A 21,506-nucleotide genomic window follows, 5' to 3' on the forward strand; every position below is an offset into this window, starting at 1 on the left:
CTAGGGCTTTTTTTAAACCACGATTAAAAATCATGTCTAAGTAGTAATGGGTCCAAACCTACAGGAAATAGAATTAACTTTAGATAAAAGTTAAGAAAATAACCAAAAAGTAAAAAACAAAAACAAAACCAAGCTGGGCTTAAATCATTTTAGAATCTTGAGATAATTGAAATATTGCTTAACAGCATGAAGATATCTATGCTTTGCATAATAGTAAGTATATTTTAATGTTGGAATTATCTGGGCAACCCTCTGCTCAGCAGAGAAATTAAAATTAAACCTTTTTCAACATCTGCTTGAACATAATTAGTAAAAGGATAGTCCATTGTTTGGTGTCTTATTTTTTCCTAACATTCAATCAGGATCTGCCTTATTTAAATTCACTTCTGTGTCCGGTTATCTGGAATACAGACCCTGACTGGCTTCTCTGATATGTTTTCAGGTATTTGAAGATTGCTATTGTATTATCACTCTTATCCTAACCCAACATTTTCAGTTTTATCAAATTCCCTTCATAGGACTCAGATTTCTAGTCTGTTGATGATCCTGATCTTAGTTGAACGTGTTCTAGCGCAGTGATTGCTAACCATTTTGCCGTCGCGTGCCAAAAGCGGGGGGAGAGCAGGGTGTCATGCATGAACGTGCCCATACCCATAATTCAATGTTCCCCGCCCCCACGCGCATGCACGCATGACGCCCCCTGCTCCCCCTGCTTTTGGCACACAATGGCATGGTGGGCCAGGTAGGCCCGTTTTTTTCGCCCTCCCCAGGCTCCAGAGGCTTTCTTGGAGCCTGGGGAGGACGAAAATGGCCTTCCCTACCCCCTCGGAGGCCAGAAACGGCCCATTTCCCAACTTCTGGTGGGACCGGAAGGCCCAAAAATCAGCTGGCTAGTGCTTGCATGCATACTGGAGCTGAGCTAAGGCAAGGCTCGTGTGCCCACAGATACGGCTCTGCGTGTCACCTGTGGCACGCAAGCCATAGGTTCGCCACCACGGTTCTAGTGTCTCAATTGAAGTGTAGCACCCAGACCTGAGTTAGAGAGTCTGATCACTGCAGAATTTTCTCCTACTTTAGTGTTCCAAGATCTTTTTCTTAAGTATGATTACCAAAGCAGGTATTCTCATTTTATGATTGTACATTTAATTTTTGTTTCCTAAGTGACAAACTCTGCATGTATCCAATTTCATTTTTGTTTTCAGTCCATTCATCTAGGTTATTTTAATTTTTAACTATACTGTAAAATTGTATTTCATACAACTTTGAGAAGGATTCCATTCCTCTCATATACTGGTATTAATGACAAAATAAAGTGAGAAGGCTTCAAGATTAACTTTTGAGGTACCCATCTGATTCATCTCTAGTGTGATGAGAAACCATTCTGAGTATGTCAAGCCAGCTTTGAACCTATATAATTGTCATATCTAACTAAAAAATAGCTTTCTGATCTAATCTGAATCTGATGGGATATTTTGCCTAGAAACAAGGTATTATGAATATAGATTTCTCATCGATTAAATTACTTAATTAAAAAAGTTACAAGATTTACTTGGCAAATCATGTTCTTATCAGATCCATGCTGATCTCAGTTAACTGGTGGGCTTTTCTCAATGAATGGTTTGGAAGGGCTCTAAGTGTATTTCACGCAATTATTTCCATTTGTTTCTCTCTTGGGTACAATAATGAGACAATGCATTGGGAAAGAATCATCTCATTTTGAAAAAGGAGCTGCTTTAAAAACTCTTGTCAAGAAATGAGAGAGAGATAAAAGCTGAGAATTATGCTGAGAATTATTTTAGGGCCAATCTTCAGCAATACTTCGTAATAACCCAAGTCCTCCCAAGCTTTCAATGCAGGCCTTAGTACCCCCTTCCCATCCCATGAATTGTAATGTAAACATACTACACATAAATGCAGTTTGGGTTTACTGGATTATGTGACTCTTGCCATAGTGGTGTGGTGATTTAGGCTACTGTAATGCATATAAAACAGAGTTTAGTGTGAAGTTTAAATTCAGCCTGTGTGGGAGGGATACTCATTCCAGTTGAAACCATATACTGAAAATTATTAGTTCAGCTTCCAATTTACCCACTGAATACTGCACAGAAGTTTCAAACAATCAGTTTCCCAAGTGAACCATTAAGGAATTTCCTAAGCAGCTCTATAAACTGTTTTGATTAGAAGATGGCACCTAAGGGAGGTTTCTTAAATGTTTAAAAAACAAAGCAGATATTTATCCACCTTGAAAGAAAAAGTAATTCACACAAAGTTCCAAAGACATCATTTATCTAAAGATCAAACACAAGATTATAATTCAAATCAGTAATTTTTTTCCTATACAAATTTCACTATTTAAATTTTGAGTTAATTGCAGATATTTTGTTCTATTACACTGTTAAAGGCACATTTCATTTAAATGCATAGTGTACCATTCTAAAATACCCTAATTTTTTTTACAAAGTGCTTCAGCAGCCACATATGTATAGCAAAATATATTTACAATCTAGAGTTTAAAACTTAATTTGCCTATTTTTCAAAACTAGATAAAATTAGTGCTTTCATTCAGCTTAATTGTGAAAATACCCTGCCTCTAATGTGATTTTCAGAAATTCAAGATTACAAACATTTCTGTACAATTTATACTTACAAAAAGTTTCTTCCATAGGATTTTAAATTTGAAGCACCTACCAGGGACCCAGCTGTTTATAGAAATAATAAGGAAGGGGTTGGCAGATTGTACCTCAGATATGTAGTGTTTTGCTTAATTAAGATGTAGCCATTTGAAAAAAAAAAAAAAAAACCAAATTAGCATACTGAAAAATGATAGTGCAATTTTTTTAAAAAAACTGCAACTTAGTAATATTCATGATTTTTATAAAGTATTTATCTTCCTTATGAAGGAATTTACAGATACGTTGTTCTGGCAACCTTCTTATTCCTTATATTCTTGTAAGGTTATAAAATATGAATAGAGTCCCCAGCTATCATACTGAAACAAAATAGTTTGAATGGGGTGATGGAACAGATTATGAAAAAAATACCTCCCCCCCAGCATCCCCACACAAACTCCTTATTGATGTTACTCTACTTTCTTGCAACATCTGCCCTGTGTGTGACTTATCGATGTTGAACCACATTCCAGATTGAATAGTAAGTCTACTAATTAAAAACTTAATGCTTATTCTTGATCTTCTGGTGTTAGGAAATGAAGTTGATCACAAACACATATACTGACAAAGTGGAATGTTGCTTTCCACCGATTTAAACATGATTTTGTTCTTTCAGAATGTCTAACTACATTAAAGTCTGTAAAGCAAACACACAGCATCTGGTCAAAGATATTTTAACTTTTGAGGTACAGCATAGTGTTAAGAGACTTAAAATATACAAGTTTTATCAAAAATATTTATACATTCTCTTAAAACATATTGCTTTTACCCTTATTCTCAGTAATTTCCGATGATGATTACTGAATTCAGTGGCCATAAAAATGTATACAAGTGGGTTTTCACCATTAAATCTGGATTTCAGTAATACATTCAAACAGCCACTGGACAAAACTAAAAGTGTACAGTTAATCTATATGATTTAAGCAAAAGTATAGTTTCCAAATATACATGTATACTGGATGTATACAATACAGTTCCTCATTCTTTAAACATGAATGTTTTGAACATTTTGAACAGCAAATGTATGATGAATGAGATAACTAGATATACTGATTTGCTAGAATATGATTGAAGTTAATGTGGAAAATACACAACTTTAAAAATATAGAACAGTGATTGCATATTTAAGGGAAAGTCATACATTTACGAGTATTCCTGGTTAAGACTAGAAAAACATTCATTACATTCTTCATATTTGCTGGTTATTTCTGAACAGTGTTTAACAAGATTTAAAGGCAAACACATCTGTTTAGCAAGTGACTTTGGTAAACCTTTAGGACCAGTCTTTTTTTCTTCCTTCCTGCAAATGGAAGCACTGACGCTGCTTTGACATAGGTAAGATTTTGAAGCATCTCCTCACTAATAAATACCATAGAGTTTGTTAAACAAGGCATTAGTTTGTAATATGTATTTTGAGAAATCAAGTCACTAGTGTGCTCGACAGTCTTTGAGTTCTACCATTTTGGGGGGATGTTCATTCTTCTGAAAAGGACCGACAGCTTTTGTTTTTTTTCCTTAAAACTCGGGCAGGTGATCGGTCTAGCTTAGTTATCTGTTTATGGTCCCACTTTGTAAGGCAGGTGTTTTGTGATGCTTTCTTCTCTGGAAGAATAAAGATACAGTACAAGGGTGCCCATGTGAATGTGGAAAACAGCCCGCACCCACCGAATCAGCTTCAAGAGCTGCACAAAATTGCTTTCCAGTGCTCAAGGTTAGAAAGAAACAAAAAAGATATACAAAAGAGAGGCCATGCCTCCTCTGTATTAAAAACAGTACTGTTTAAAATCTTCATATGATTTAAAAATCAGAAGCTACGGGCAGCAGAGAGCGATCCAAAGAACGGTCTTCTTAGGGCAATGGGAGAAAGTTGTCCTGGGGAGCAAATCGGCTGGAATTTTCACAGTGACTAAAAGATTAACACCAATCAGCAATGTAGTCGAAGTCCCTGAACATTTCCTGCTGATCTTCCAAAAGTATCCGAGGCTCCCGAGGTGGAGTGAGAATAGGCGCTTCTGAGGTAAATTCATCATCAAAATTGCTGACATCTTCTCTTCCTCTTATGACTGGGACAAAAGGGGGCTTCACTTTCTTGGCGAGCAACGCATTCCAGTCAATTAACTGTAAAAAGAGCACCAGTTAAGTGTTGTGCTTCTGGCTATCGTTACATTGTAACCATGCTTGAGAGATGGCACTCACCCGAAAAAAATGATGCTTTTTGACATCTTCAGCATCTTTTTCCCCAGCACCAAGGCGACGCTCTGGATTTCTCCTCAGAAGCTGAAAACAATGTCAGGAATGAAGTCAGGTCATTCTTTTCTATGTACAGTATGATACTACTCTAAACAAATCAAGTACAGAATCATAGTCTGGATAGAGACACTAAGTTTAGACAAAGACAGGAAACAGAAGCTGCTTTCTCTGAAAACTAGTCAAATCAAGTTTTTTATTATCATTACTTTTGTTCGTATTTCAAAACATTTGAGGTTTACCAGAATAGTGAACCAGGGCTATCCAATTAGACAATTAGAAACATTGTCCTGAAGCACCTTCAATTTATAAATACTATTTAAGCAAGCTAAACAGAATAAAGCCAGTTAATTTGCTCGTTAAGTTTCCAGTTTTATTTGCCCTCATGCATTTAATTAGAATTCTAATTTTCTATTTTGTATGCATTCAAGGTTTAGTCCTTAACCATCAGCAAGCCTCTGGTTGCATTTCTACTTGCATAATAGTACCTTCTCTGAAGTCCATTGATAGAGGGGAGGGGGAATGTCCTTCTAAATTCTCAGTTATATCATTCCTGCCGTTAAATTAAAGGCCATGCATTCAGCACTTCTATTCAATGGCACTGGGACAAGGTATGTTGTTATTAGTACCAGTAAATCATACTTTAATGTTACAATACCTATTTCAGAAATACAGTCTTACCCTTCTCATTATTGAGATAGCTTCTGTAGACAGGAATCGAGGATATCTTACTTCATCATTTACAATACTGTCAAAAACTTCTTCTTCATCATCTCCTGGGAAAGGAGACTGAAAAAAACCCCTTCTTAGAAATGGTAATTCAAAGCCATTTTTTAAGGTATTAAAATAATGTAGGTATTGAGCAAGTGTGTATCTGATCTCTCTCATTCTTTTGTCCCCAAACAGCATTATTAAATCAAACTTAAAGTAAACCAGTACTGAAAAAGAATAGTCAATCCCATTAAGGCATTCACTTGAGGAATGCTCAAATGAGGGAGACCAGGGCCAAATTTGCAGACTATCTGCCACCACCATGCGTTCAGGCATAAGGAGAGTTGTACTCTGAAGAGTACAACTCTCCTTATACTACATAAATGTACACACTACATTTACAGAAAAATGTGTCTATTAACCTCCATACTTTTTGTGAAGCTTACCTCACCAACCAGCATTTCATAGATGAGTACACCAAGACCCCACCAATCTACAGCTCTTGTATAAGATGTTTCTGTCAATACTTCTGGAGCAAGAAATTCTGGCGTGCCACAGAATGTACTTGTTCTGTCACCAAATCCCATTCCTGCAATGGTTACACAAATTACACGAAGATTTAGATATACATCTGTCAGGGTTGTACAGACTGACTCAAATTTGATTTATGTTGTCAATTCCATTTAAACACTCAAATCAATTTGATGTCTATATGTTTAATGAAGTCAATTTAATGTTTCCATTCAAAGTGCTGAATCAGGATTATACCTGGTTTTCAAATCTGTTTCTTTTTTAAAAAACTGGCCAAATTTAGCGTTTTTAATTCAGTTGATAAAATGGTATTCATGAATGTGCAGAGTCACACAAGTTTTTCATATGAAATGAAGCTATTTCTGAGCTATTTTCCCATTGTACCCACGTATTTTTTATCGTCACCTTGCAGTGCAAGAATCCTAAGTAAACCAACAGTTCAAGTGTCAATTAGGGTTGCTTGTAGTTCTGACAATGAGATACAGTTTTGATGGCTTCTGAATGATTATGACAATTTGAACCCAAATATGAATTCAAAAATGTAACTAAACTTCCTTTGAATTTAATATCTGAACCAATGGTTTGCAAACAGAGATTTTTAAATAATGTATTTGAATTGTGCCTTGTTTTCCCACCATCTCTATCCTTAGGAATAAAATAATGTTTGCTACAGTACAATGTTAAAGACATACCAAGTAACTTTGAGGAGGTACTGCTAAATTTAAGGGACTTCTATTTATAACTCTCAGTTTCCTGAATCATACTGAAAGCTGCTGAACTGGTGCTCTGAAAAATAGAGCAGAGGAAACTGGAGGACAAAGAAAAAAGTCTCCACTTACGAACAAGGCACAGTTTTCTTAAGATTAAAGCTTTCATATGGCACACTTAGCCAATGCCACTATTCATAAAGCCTACTACTCTTCCTGCAATGGAGATTGTAGCTTGCTCATATTAATGTGGCAATTATTACATCAAGGACACATAAAGCGAGATGTAGGACTTTATACAGCATCTTCATTCTGCACATTCACAGAGCACACCTATCATAAGTACAGGTAGTCCTCGTTTTTAACAACACAACCACTTTGTTCAGTGACTGTTCAAAGTTACAAAGACCCTGAATAAGGAAACTTACAACTGATCCTCGTAACTGCAGCTTTGGCACCACCCCATGTGATCGCCATTTGCTTTACTGCTTCACTGCTGGTTTCCAACAAGCTAACTCAAGGGGAAAGTAGTTAGGAGATTGAAAATGTCAGTCATGTGACATCACACCTAACCATCACATGGAAGTCCCTTAATAGCAGCAACTGGTGCTGCTGCAATTGCTGTCATATGACATCATGCTTTGTGAGTGCATCACTTAGCAATAGAGTTCCTAGCCTGAATTACTGTAACACATTCTGTTCTTAATCATTCTCCTGCTGATGGGAAAAGTTGCTATCTGCAATCACCACAACATGTTCAGTAGTAGAAGTAAATATTATCAGCCAAAAACCCCAAAAACTTACCTTCCTTGCAGAGACCAAAGTCAGCTATTTTAACAAAGCCTTCAGTATCCAGCAACAGGTTATCCAGCTTTAGATCTCTACCAAAGAAATAAAGTTAAAAAAAATTAGTAAAACAACAAAAACAACAACCCAACTATCTAATTGCTAAGCTATAGAGCTGCCTTCCCCAGGCTGGGTTGCGTGACCTATGGAAAGGAGAATCTCAAGAATTTTTAGCAAAAGTCACATTGACTGTAATTAATGTCTACACATTGGGAAGTTACCCAATCTGCTGAAGGCTATTTTAGAGAGTCACCACTTGGTAATATTTACTAATTGTTAACGTTTCCTTTTTTCAATCTGAACAAAACCTAATAATGTACAAACATCCAATAGCATTAATTTCTTCTAGAAAAGAAAAGGAACGATTTTATCAATCATAACGACAGCAGCATTTAAACCAGGTTCACATACGTAGCAGAACATAAAATGAAATGGAACACTATCTTTTTGAAATATTTACCTGTAAACTATCCTGTGCTCATGTAAATATTGCAGGCCAAGAACTACACATGCAGCATAAAATCTGTTTGGAGAGAAATACAATGTTTTGGTCCTCATCCATTTTGCACATTTATTTACATTACTGCAAAGAACAACATTTCAGACCCAAATCACAACATCCATGTGAGAGTAGAGCAGGAATCTCCCCCCCCCCCCCGACTCCTATGCACAAAAGATGAAGGAGCAGTCATAAAATGGGGTGAGTCTTCTATATTCCAGACCTCTTTGGAGAAGCTATCAATGTAGCCATCCTTCCAATCTCTGGAGATTCCCATGTAAGGAAATACTGTCTGTCAATTGGGGCACATTTCCATTATACTTGCTGTGGCGAAATTTTGGACACAAAATCTGTGCTACTGGCCCGATCCTGATTCTTGTCTAAAGGAATTGCCTCCTTGCCTTCCAGGATCCCATCGCAAAAGACCCAGTTGAGTTCTGGCATTGTGTTCTTGGGCTACAGTAAATCTGGCTGTTTTTACTTTTCCCAGGATTTCATCAGGACTGTGCAATACCTGTCTCCAGATATCCCCATAAGAGCAATGCTTAATGCTATTAAGCACCCTATTGGCCTTCCGAAAAGCGGTGAAAACCTGGCTTTTCCAGCAGGCCTGGGGCTGTTGATCTCGCTCTTGTGATCTGGCGAGATCCGCCCATGAATGGTGTAAATGAGTTTTTAATGCTTTTAATGTTTTTAAATTTTTCAATGTCTTTTTATAATGATTTTTTTAAATGTATTGTGAGCCGCCCTGAGTCTTCAGAGAGGGGTGGCATATAAATTTAATTAATTAAATTAAATTAAATTAAATGCTCTGCAAGCTTTTTCATCTAGTCAAGAAGGGATTCTGACTTTGACAGAATAAATGCTAGTTCCAATACTCTGCGGTCTGTATTTGGGGAGCAAATGCACACAATATCAAAAGTAAAATTATATAATATGGACTGTAAAGTTCAAATGTAAGACTAATTTGCCTTTCTCCCCTTTTGGAGAAGTTGAAAAACATCCAGTTGCTGAGCATCAGAAAGCTATTTTAATATGATCTGAGGGCAGGAAGAAGTTAATTCCTTTGGTAGTAAGATGATTCTGTTATGTTCAACGAAGTAGGAGGCTAACTTATCAGGGCTTGATACATGTAACCTTTAAAAGCAAAGACATTTATATTCCCTGGAGTCATCTTGGTTCTTAAGATCTTCTATGGGACTTTTCTTTTTTAGCAATATAGCTTGTTATATTTCTCAAAGAAAAAATACCTCCTTCTTCTATTAATAGAAGATCTAAAGAAAGATGGCCTGTCCTTTGTGGTCTGAGGGATTAAAGCTTGGTAAATGAGGAAGCAATAGATTCTTGCAATGGAATCTGGTGTTTATGCAGGTTATTATTTTGCTATTTATTTTATTCTCTCTCTCTCTTTTTGGTGCCTTTGAGTCAGTGTTGACTCCTGGCAACTGTCTGGACAAGTCCCGGCAGTTTTATTGGCAAAATTTCAGAAGTGGTTTGCCAATGCCTCCTTCCAAAGCCTGAGAAAGCATAAGTGGCCTAAGGTCATCCAGCTGGCTTTGTGCCTAAGTTAGGACTAGAATTCTATATTATTAGGACACAACTTCTACTTGAAAAACCCTAAGAGGCTACAGCTGGTTCAAAATGCAACAGTGTAAGCAGTAACGGATGTCTCTTGGTGTGTCCATGTGTCACCACTGCTACGTGAGCTACACTGGTTGCCTTCTGAGTGCAATTCAAGGTGCTGCTAAATATCTATAAGGCCCTGTATGGCATAGGCCTGAATACCTGAGAGACCATTTATCTCTTTTCTGCCCAACCAGTATTTCCAACAGAATGGGTGCATTCCAGGTTATCTTCATTAAACACTGACATTTCGTGGGGATCTGGGAAGTGTGCCTTCCTTCCCTCTTACAGCCCTCAGCCTCTGGAACAAAGGTAAGGATGACACCCTCTTTCCTGAGATTGAAGTTTATTATTTGCTGAGGGGCCACTTTCTGTTTTGTGGCATATGTTATTAAGGCATGTAAGTCGGCGCTACCTGTTGATTTAATGTCTTAGTTGTTTTATTAGTTTTCTATGCTACTCAAAAGTCCACTGTAGGTGGACGGCCAATACATGTATGTAAATAAATAAATAAATAAATAATACTGCTTAAAAAGCTTATTGTGCTGTAGAGATGATATGCTTTCATTTGTCTACAGATAGTGTACTGTAAATGTCCATATTTCAACATTCAATTGCAAAAAAATAAAGCTCCGAATTTAACTGCCCAAGTTCCTTCTCTATACTGGATGGAGAGTATTTTTACTTTCCTGTTGATGTTTTACCATGGAGCAAGACTAGCTTTTCAATGGTTTTTTTTCCCTCATTCTTTTTCTCTTGAATTTCATTTGGAGAATAAAATGGTTTTTTTTTTTTTACATCCCTGAAAGGGATGGCAAAGGAGTTCTTCTTCTCATTCTAGGGGTTGTTATTAAACTTTCAGTCTTGCTAATCAGAGAAAGTAGCAGGAGTCATCCAGATTTCAGGCACCTTCTCTCAACTGAAGAAAAGGAACTTGCATTGTAAGTCCAATGTTCCACTTCACTTGTCATGAAAATTTAGGTTTTTTTAAAGACCTTCTCTGATGGGTCGATCTAAGGATTCTGGCAAAACAGAATCCCACAAGCTTAAAATCTGCTGATTTCTAACCGAGCCGTGTGCAACTCTTTGTTTTTTAAGCTCTAGAAAACTGTCACCACCCAAAGACAACTGTCAGCAGTTATTATTTTCCAGGAAGTAAGAAGTTCACTTTTGTTCAGGCTTTATGCCCCAAGGATCATGTTAACTTTGCCATACTGCCTAATCTAGTGGGTAGTCAAGTTTTGTTAAGTTGGTAACCTGGTTGTTAAATGTATCTAGCTTCCCCATTGATTTTGCTTGTCAGAGAGTAGCACATGACCTTGGGATACTGCAACTGTCATAAATACATGCCAGTTTATTTTTTATTTATTTTTATTTTATTTTGAATTTGTATACCGCCCTTCTCCCTGAGGACTCAGGGAGTTGCCAAGCATCTGAATTTTGATCATGACCATGGGGATGCTGCAATGGTCATGAGTGTTAAAAATGGTTGTAAGTCACTTTTTTGAGTGCCATTGTAATTTTGAACAGTCACTAAATGGAGTGTTGTAAGTCGAGGAATATCTATATTTAATTTCTATAGCTGTCCATCTCAGCAAACAACTCTGGGCAGCTCAAAATTCAAAACATATATAGCAAACATTTTTAAACAATAAAAAAAATAAAACACATTAAACTAGTAAAAACATGAAAACATCTAACTCAAAGAATATCTCTCATTGTAATTATGAATGAGGTATCTTTATCAAAGTTAGACAATCACTACTGTCTTAAACCAAATTCTGAACAGTAATTTGTCTTCTAATCTAAATTCAGTTAAGCAAGAAATAACAGTCATGTCCTCAGTATTCTCACCAGCCAAATTCCAAAAATCTATTAATTTACAAGATACTGGAGATGATATGAAGGCTGAAAACTTACATTGCTCTTGGTTCAGAAAAGACATCAGTGTGTATGTGCATCATGAGATCCCCACCAGCAGCGTATTCCATTACAAAGCACACGTGATCTTTGGTTTGAAAACAGGCAAAGAGGTTCACCAAAAAGGGGTGTCTTACACTGTTCACAGTTTCAAAAATTCGCTTTTCACACATAAGACTGAAAGTCGAAAGACAGAAAAAAAGTAACGTGATTTATTTTTCCATTAGTATATCAGAAAAACAAGTTAAAAGAAAAAAAAAAGTCCAGAAGATCAATTCATATAACCTGATATAAAAGATCAAAAACAAATGGTGGAAATAAATGACAAGATTATATCAAAACAGCCCTTAGAGGCTTATTGTATAACAATTATACAGCTGTTTTTTAAGTGCCAATACCCAAGTAAATAAAAAAACTATAACTGTTGGGCAAAAAGATACTCAATAAGTAAGTACAGAAGCTTAGAATGGGCTCCTTAAATATATTTATATATATCATATCATATATTATATACTATATTATATATTATACATATTATATGATATACAATATAGTATATATTGTATCATAGTATAGCATATTATATTTATATATCATGCTATACTACATTGCACCACACTACATTCAATATGACAAACTTATATAAATATAAATAATTTAGCACTCAGGCTCGTAGAATTTCCACAGTGATACAAACAAATGTTATGTTTGTGTTCCTAGAAGAGGATATACACTCATGTTGCACATACTGAGAAAAAGAGGTAAACAGCTGTTAACACAATAACAGATTTCCTGTTGACACATGCTTAAGTTTACTTTACACTCTCATCCTACAGTTATTTGTAATTACGTTCAGTTAAACATATTTTCAAATATGTATATTTACAAATAATGGGTTCAAGGTTCACACCATATAAAAGATAGAAAAATATATACCCTATAATTCTATGAAAAATTTTTCACAGATTTTCAAAAAAAATTAGATTTTCTGAACTTGTTTGTAAAGTATTATTAGAGAGCTTGGTGTGATCCTCCTGACAATATAAAAGGAGCCTGAATCTACAAATAATACCAGCTTTAGTGGTTGTTTCATAAAGTCATCCAACGTGTTTGTTTAGCCACTCCTGTAGTAAAAGGAACCAATGGAGACCAATTGACCAGCATGTTCCAGCATGTTTTTTTTTCATTCATAGAAGGCCAGAATGTAAATCCCATTGGTTCTAATACTGGATGTAATACATAGTTGTCATCATTAGCAGTCATTAATCTTCTCTGCCCTGAATTCCTCTGCTTTTAAAACTGTCCCAAATTGGTGATTATCAGCAAATCTTCTAACAACCATTAACTACATTAACTCTTATCCTCTTATCTGATCATTCAACTTAATTGTAGTAATAAGAGGAAAATTCTTTGTACTCCCAGCGCACTAATTTCTATTTAACTCAACTGTGCCTTTATGTAGTTGAATTTCTGTAATCTAATGAAACTAAACACGTAAATTATTCTATCTACTCAATTTCTTTTATTATTCCTTTCTACAATTTATTTCATTCTACAGTATTTTTTTAAATGTGTGATGACTAAAGTTGTGTATAAAACTGCATTCCAAATGTGCTGTATAATATTGATGAAATGTTACAAGCAGTTCTCAATTTACAACCACAATTGAGCTCCGAATTTCTAAATTGCTAAGTGAATTTTGCCCCATTTTATGTGGCACAGTTGTTAAGTGAATCACTGCAGTTGTAACACTGTTGTTAAATGAATCTGGCTTCCCCATTGACTTTGTTTGCATGAAGGTCACAAAAGGGGATTACATGACCCTGGGACACTGCAACTGTTACAAATATGAATCAGTTGCCAAGCATCTGAATTTTGATCACAAAATAGAGATGCTGCAACAGTCGTTAAGTGTGAAAAACATGTCACTTTTTTCAGTACCATTATAACTTTGAACAGTAACTAAACAAACTGTTGTAAGTCGAGGACTACCTGTATTCCTTTATAATGAATCTCAGGATGTCTTTTTCATAATAGTCACAAACTGGATCAATATTTTTAACTGAAGTATTCAATTCTGCAGGAAAATTTTGAAACTAGAAAATATTTTCATATCATATCACTTTATATGTTGAACTTTATCTTTATCTTTTCAATGCCAATTCACATAAATTTAGAAAATCCCTTTGGAACTGTTTGCTATAATTTCTTATTATTTGCATCATCCGCAAATCTCACCATTTCACTGGTCACCCCAATTCTAGCTTGTTTCTGAACAACAACTTAAAACAACACAGAAATAATTAAAAACACATTCATATTTAAGTATTACTCCCCTTTATACTAACCTGTCTACTTCATCTCTAGCAACAATGTCTCCTTTTTTTAAGGCTTTAATAGCAAACATTTCATTAGTATTTTTATACTCAGCCAATAGGACCTGAAATACAAAACAGTGTGTTTTTATTGTTTAAAAAATCTTATTGGTTAAATATTTCCTTTAGACTGACAATCATTTTGAAGTGGACACAAATTCACACAGATTCTCTAAACATACTAAAAGCAAGTAAGCCTCAAGTATAGCTATGTAGTTACAGAAGTATGTCAAATATACAAAATTGTAATTTTAGCTCTCACAGGTACCTTTCCAAAATGTCCTCTACCCAGAACAGCACAACATCGGAAATCTTGTAAACTAAACTGAAATCTCTGTTGTATTCTGAAATATACAAATTTAAAAACAAAATGAGAATCCAACCCTTCTTGAAATACTAAAGCAAAGCAGTTCACGTTCTCTGGGAAGCTCCCATCAATGCATTTGCAAAGCACATTTTTTTGCATAGCCTTATTCAGCATGAAGTCATATAAAAGTAACACAACAGCTTACCTTCTATCTTCGGGCACTTGTTTATACTCAGTATCAGAATTTGAAATCTGAGTCTCACAAATAATTTCTGGTTGAAATTTTGGAACAAAATTATTTTTGTTGTTCTCAAAATCAAATGTTTCCACATCCTGTGAAAATTTGAGAAACAAATAAAAAAGAAAGAAGGTTCAAAAATATGCCAGAAATTTGAGAAGTATGCTTAATTTAGAAGAGTAAAACTAGAGTGGTAGTTTTTCAGAGCCATGATTTGAAAAATCATCTATAAAAAGCACTTTTGCTATATTTCTATACTTCTATAAAACTTAGAAAGTTAACAAGACCCTGAAACAGGAAAAGTTAAAGGCAATCTAGAAAGCCCAAACTCCCCTATAGATATTTGATATATCTATATCAAATCTATATCTATCTCTTATTCACATGTACTGTATTCAAAGAAAAACTATGAAGTACTTCTCCATTATGAAAGGTTCAATTTATAGCCATATATTGAAAGAACATTACTAGCTATGAATGACTGGGCATGTTATTTATAACCCTCTTTTAGACCTTTTAAAATATTATGCACACTCTTAAGGGAGACTAGACTGTCTCTCTTTCCATATCTGCACCACCACAAAAATATGCATCCAAACATTCTGTGTGTTGTCCCCCAAATTTTGGAACATTCTTCCAAGAATATATTATCACAAAATATGGCTGACATCTGTTTTTATCTGACTAGATTTTTAAAGGATCTTCATTATGAAGTGAACACACACACACACCGAATTTAATCAAGCAACCAGCTAAATCGTGAGGGAAGGAAACAATGCAAAAGCAATTATTTAAGCAGTCATTTAAAGGAAACAACAGCTTCATGATTACATTTTTAAAATACCAAAACCCATGAACTTATTTGTTTATATTCTTCCTTTTTCTTTGAGAGCTCAAGGTGGCTTACTTGGAGACCTCTACTAATTTCATCCTCCCTATACTAAACCTATACTAAGTAGGTTTGGCAGAGAGAAAATGATCAGCTTTTGTGCAAAATACAATGAATATAAGCTCCTCACAGGTGTCCTGAAAGGGAAATATAAGAAAACCCCATATGAAATCCAATATTGCCTTATGATATGGGTGCCACAGAAACAACAGCCCATGTTTTTCTGTATTGACAGTTCTGTATTGGGATGTTCGCCATGAGTTGATAACACCTTTTTTATTTACATTTCTGGGGCACTCTGATAGCCTTTATCTGCACTTATCTGATAAATAAGAAATTTATTTCTCTAAAATAAAATTTTGCTACGTTATGTGTAAAATTCGCCCACAAATGGTTGCTCATAGTTCTTATTGTTAAGGGACAGCTTTGTGTTGTTCATTTTATTTATTGTATTTTTATTGGTCAACGGCTGAAATTAATTTCTGTCTGTCTGAGTTCAATGGGCAACAACAAGGGTCTTGAGCATGGAGCTCACCAGTCTTCATCCAACATCCCGGCCCCTAAACACATTGCTCAAAATCACAACAGGAAGAACATTCATCTATCGTATTCATTTTAAGATGGCATTTTTAAAAATTACATAGTAAATTAAACATTTTTAAAACAACCACGCAACAATTTACTGAACTTTTAAGCTGCCCAATTCTCAACAACTCTGGGCAGCTCACAACAATCAAGCAAAGAAACTGCAATAGAATTCTAAATGAGGAGCCTTGCCTGTGTGGGGGTAGGCGGAGACTTTGGTTCAGGCGAAGGTTCACTGATTTCTCCATGAGAAGATACGCGTGGAGGATAGGTGGGTTCAGGGTCAAGTTCAAACACCAATTTACCTACAGGGGAATCACTTGGGAAAAAAAGTTCACCGTAAGCCTGTTGACCATATGAGCAGAATTCTACACAATTATTTAATTTTCTTTTTAAAAAAATTCCAGTGATAAGCATCTAGGTTTTTTTTATGCTGCAAATGTTTCACATGAATTTTAACATGTGAAATGTGTTCATTTTAGCCATTTACTTACCTAGTTGGTGAACCTAATCCAGAAATCTGAGCATCAGCTACTGATACTGTAGCAGGCACAGAGGCTTGAGGGCTGAAGGTCCCAGTATGATTTACTGTTGGAATAGCTCTTCTCACCAATCTTCCCCAAGTGGCAATATTAATATTCATTTGCGGAGCTCTGAGAAATGTTTTGCCTGTGGATAAAGAAAACAAAGCCTAAGTAATTTCTTTATTTATCACCAAAAGCTATAACTAAATGAGAATTCATATATTCATTAGTTTATTACTTGTGATGGATAAGCTGTGCATGTCGTATTTCCTATTTTTTTTTCTTTCTTATTAAAGCCTTGTTGACAAATTATGAAGAATTATCTTTAATGAAATGTTGACATATCAGCATCAATTTTTATTAATTCTAGGACCAAGTGCTAAAACTATAAAACCAACCCCCCTCACCTTGTTGCTTGGAGAAAATTTTCTTTTGTCTCTGAAGTTTTGGTCTTCTTTCAATAACAGGATTAAAAAATGTAACCTGCAATTCAGGCAATAGGTATTAGAATGCAGACTAATACTTTTTGGAAACAGGACTTCACAAGACTTAAAATATTTACTAAAAGTATTTGCCCTTACCTCTGCAAACAAAGTACCCTGAGGTTCAAGATAGAGACACATTCCATGTCGCTGATTATCCAAGAAGTCTTCTAACCTCAGAAATTTCACGGCACACAAAGATCTCCAATCACGCCAATAAACAGAAATCTCTAACTCACGTGACTGAAGAACAATAAGAAACAAACCGAAGCTAAGTTTTTATATTTACTAGATTTGAGCAGACCTAGCTGGAAATATTCTTACACCAAAATCACCCTACCTTGGGGGAACAGATGACTTTAGCAATGGAAGAAACCACCTTTCTTTTCTGCCCACAGAATTAATTCATGAATTTACCTGCCGCTTCCAAGCTAGTGCAGTACTGCATAAACTGGCTCAGATGTTATATCCATAAAATGAATGGCCAACTATATGATAAAAAATAATTCCAATGCTGTTACAAATTTTAAGGAGAATCATTGGAGACTAGAGAAGAATCTTCTTTTGCTTCCATGTATTGAATCAATCATAATTAAGAAGTAAAGGATATTATTTCTGCAATTCTCAAAATGTTAAAAATACTAAAATGAAAAGCTTAATCCTGTAAAAGCTGGGTGGCATTTGGAAGGCTAGAATAGAGTAATTTATGATCCGCAACCCTAATGCTGGATAAAAGTAAACTACTCTATATTAATTCCAAAAGGAACCGTTTATTTTATAGTGAAGACTAATAACATGCGTGTAGGTACACTAAACAAGATGCAAGGATCGAGGGGTACCTTCATTTCAGTTTGCTACTTTTCTAATTCTTCTTCCTCCCCAACCCTTCCCATCACAAATACTGTATCCCTACCTCTAATGTGTAGAGCCATTTCCCATTACCTCAATGGGCCACTTTATATACAGATTAGATCATATTATTTGTCAATCTGATTGACAAATCAGCTTTGAATGTTCAACACATCGGCTACACTCAGATCTCTTCCACATAAGAGAAAATCAAAACTTAAGGGGGATTTTAGCACACGGTTCAATGTTATTTATATATTTGTTTTTTTAAAAAACTTCTTGTCCTGAACTCATACCCTATAAATGCATTTGGAATAGATTTAAGTATATATGAGCAAAGCTAAAAACACATGGAGAAGAACTTTGTAAGCATGCCAAATGTCAGTTGCCTTTCACTGTCTTTACACTGACTGGCTGGCAGTCTTTGAAAGCAGTAAATTGGCAGGGCAAGTGGTTGTTTATTTTAAGAATGTTCGATTGACTAGATATGAAACATTATTTTGAAAGTCAAAAAACTTCATCTTTTTGACTCAGTTTCAGGAAATCTATTTCCTGACTTCATCAAATAAAATAAGTTTTTTTTTTTTTTAAATCTCTATATACAAAAAACATTCTCAGTATTTAAAAAAACCCAGTACGAACAGGTCACTCAAATTTCTTGTGAAATGCTGCCCAACTTATGATCTATATTTTATAATATTTTTACTTTACTCCAAGAACAAATTATTTCAACAGATACAATTGGTTTACAACAGTACATATAATTACTTAAAACGTCTCTCAAACCCTCCATATGTTTTACTACTGACCTTACCTAATATCACGAGAAGCTAAGCACTTATAAATGATTTGTTGCAAATGTATGACCACTCTAATGCAGAATCCTAAAGATGTATGACTGGAATGCACTTCTGCTCATGTAAGTACCATCTCATATTTTCATCCTTGTTTCAGAGAGAGGGAAGGCTGGAATGCTCTATTCTGTTCAGGAAAGGGAAGCTACATTCCAAGTCAGAATATCTCTCTAGGCATAAGAAGCAAACTCAACTGAAAATCATTGTAAACGTATTAAAAAGGTCCTTACTCTGTCTAGTTCCAGTGTAAATTTCTGGTCCCAGGACTGATTGGAGATAGGCTTCCAGCTAGTTTGATCAACAACAGTGTTATCCAATTTCAAAACAGCACAGATTTCATCTGCAAGCAAATTAAGTAAATTCAGTTTAGAATGTTAAGATGACGTTCCAAAAACAGTAACAGAAGCAGCCCTGACAATGAGTAATAATTTGAAACCACTTAAAATCTGTACAAAAATGTAAGTAAAGCACAAACTTCTACTTAGTTTGAAGAGTAATTACAATCTTTGTTTAGGTTAACCTACAACAATAATGGTGGATGAAAATTCTCAGTGTGAATGTTCCAAGTCATTGTGTGCAAAGCTTTCCAAACTATGGCAGTGCATTTTTCCCCCTTCTCTCACTAGAAAAAACAACAGCTCATTTCCTTTTTCTCTCAACCTTTCTTAGAAAGATAAAATGTTGGCTCCTTTTTCTCCAAATACAGATAGTCCTTCACTTACAACCAACCATTCATTTAGCAATCATCTGAAGTTATGCCAGTGCTGAAAAAATGGATTTATGAACCATGCTTGAAATTGCAGCCATTGCAATGGATGAACAAAATCTGGGTGCTTTGCAGGCCACCAGAACTCATGACCACAGGAGTGGTCAAATCCTCTCACTTGCCTACCTTCCCCATCTCTGCCCTTTGGCCACCTTGCACTTCGTCTTGTGGATCAACAAGGAGCCCCAGAACCAGTGACATTCTAACTCTAGCTGTCTCCTTTCCCTACTCATAAAGATCAGTTCTAGATCGGGATTAGAAAGCGATCAAGAAGGGAAGGAAATGGAGGATGGCTAGAGATTAACCTGCCCCTTGCAAGCAAATTGGAGGCGAGATAGATTTTGGCAGGGCAAGAGTTAATCTTCAACATGCTTCTCTGGCCTATTGTTGCACTTGTTTTCCTGACTTCCAGATACAACCCCACAGTGGATGAAGAGGCAGGCCAGAGCCAGGTAGAATGCATGGGGCTGTGAAACTCCTTGATGTGAGGAGTAAGAAAAATAAAGGGATGCCAAAGTTAATTTTAAACTAATCTGATTGAAGGGTAATGGCCGAGGTGCGGTAAAGTAATCTTTTCCAGACCAATGTTAAAGAACAGAAGGCACACATAGGAGGTAAAAAAAAAAGTTTGCTTGTCAGCAGCAATGTGTGCCTTGCGTGCCTGGAGCTTCCTGGGTCATGGCAAACAGCCCCAGAACTGTACGGTTCTGGGACTGCTTGCTGACCCACAAGACAGGATGCAGGCAGCTAAAAGATAGAGGTGGGTGGTAGACAGCTGTAGTTGGAAGTAGTCCCTTTATTGAGGCTTGGGGCTGTGAGGGACCGAATTGGAAAGGCTTGGATTAGGATGGATAATTGTTTAACAACCCAAGATTCGCAGTTAACGACAATGAGGATTACCGGGATTGCCATAAATTGTGATGACTTGCTTTATGTCCACACCAACTTACTGTAACAATCCTGGTCCCAACTGTGGTCACAAGTCAATGACTTCCTGTGTATCCTACACATGTAGGGTGTACCCTACCCTACATTCTACATTCACACTATGAATGCTGGGACTCTTGGTAAGCAATTCTATATACCAGGGCACAGGTATGAGTCCATATTATTACCCGTCTTGCAATATTATCATTATGAGGTGGAAAAAGAAGACAGCAGTGAGGGAATTGTAAAAAAAAAAAAAAATCACTTGGATTTATGCTATTAATTTCATCAATCATGGAGGGTTCAATCAATATGTATTTTGAATCAACAGGGAAATATAATTCATTTTCTCATTCATTACATTTTAAAATTCAATTTTAGCTGAACTGTTCCAATATATTTGAGGCAGCCTATGCTTTATTAGTTGCAATATCCCAATCACAGGCTCCCAACAGAAAAAAGAACCTACCACCTTTCAGACATCATCAAGTTAAGGATGTACAAAACATTCCATTTTGTAAACAATATATTCTGGTAAAAACTACATTGGTTTTCCTTCCTGATGGTTTTGTGCTATTCTAGACATGAACCAAAATTTGGATAGAGGGCCAGTTTACACCTAAAACATTATCAACTACTTTATATTCCAGAAACATTACTTCCACAAAACTGCCAGCCCAGAATAGTCAGACAGACATGCTTCAGAGGAATAGATAAATATTATGTATTTCCTGGAATATTTTGCACATCACTGCACTGAACTATAACTCCAGCAGGCATGGCCAACTGTAGGGAGGACATCACCCAACCTAGTTTTTTTTAAAATGAAGATTCTTATTATCGTTAATGATTCTTGAAATAGTACTTTTTGGGTTATATAATAATAAAAATTCATGGGCTGAGAGAAAAAATTGTTCAAGACATCAGTCTGCATGAATATACCAGAGCAGTGCTTTG

General features: G+C 35.8%; 1 protein-coding gene across 2 annotated transcripts in view; it reads right to left on the minus strand.

Annotated features, from left to right (window-relative positions):
- Positions 1–2,269: 2,269 nt before the first annotated feature.
- The window catches only part of PKN2 (protein kinase N2), a 71,281-nt gene continuing 52,044 nt past the window's right edge, over positions 2,270–21,506 (minus strand). Inside the window, exons 8-22 of one of the 2 annotated variants that reach the window (XM_070941220.1) lie at positions 19,087–19,196; positions 17,253–17,396; positions 17,079–17,154; positions 16,642–16,816; positions 16,340–16,466; positions 14,641–14,768; positions 14,397–14,472; positions 14,102–14,193; positions 11,754–11,930; positions 8,172–8,234; positions 7,670–7,746; positions 6,074–6,216; positions 5,598–5,705; positions 4,866–4,946; positions 2,270–4,787 (exon numbers count right to left, since the gene is read on the minus strand). In XM_070941220.1, coding sequence (XP_070797321.1) covers positions 4,584–4,787; positions 4,866–4,946; positions 5,598–5,705; positions 6,074–6,216; positions 7,670–7,746; positions 8,172–8,234; positions 11,754–11,930; positions 14,102–14,193; positions 14,397–14,472; positions 14,641–14,768; positions 16,340–16,466; positions 16,642–16,816; positions 17,079–17,154; positions 17,253–17,396; positions 19,087–19,196 — 1,781 coding nt within the window. In that variant the 3' untranslated portion in view covers positions 2,270–4,583. The remainder of the gene's footprint in view (positions 4,788–4,865; positions 4,947–5,597; positions 5,706–6,073; positions 6,217–7,669; positions 7,747–8,171; positions 8,235–11,753; positions 11,931–14,101; positions 14,194–14,396; positions 14,473–14,640; positions 14,769–16,339; positions 16,467–16,641; positions 16,817–17,078; positions 17,155–17,252; positions 17,397–19,086; positions 19,197–21,506) is intronic. The other variant, XM_070941221.1, reaches the window with a different exon arrangement.

This window comes from Pituophis catenifer, unplaced genomic scaffold (genome assembly GCF_029215685.1).
Source record: "Pituophis catenifer annectens isolate HBS135680 unplaced genomic scaffold, rPitCat1.0.hap2 SCAF_3, whole genome shotgun sequence".
In the NCBI taxonomy this organism is placed as follows: domain Eukaryota; kingdom Metazoa; phylum Chordata; class Lepidosauria; order Squamata; family Colubridae; genus Pituophis; species Pituophis catenifer.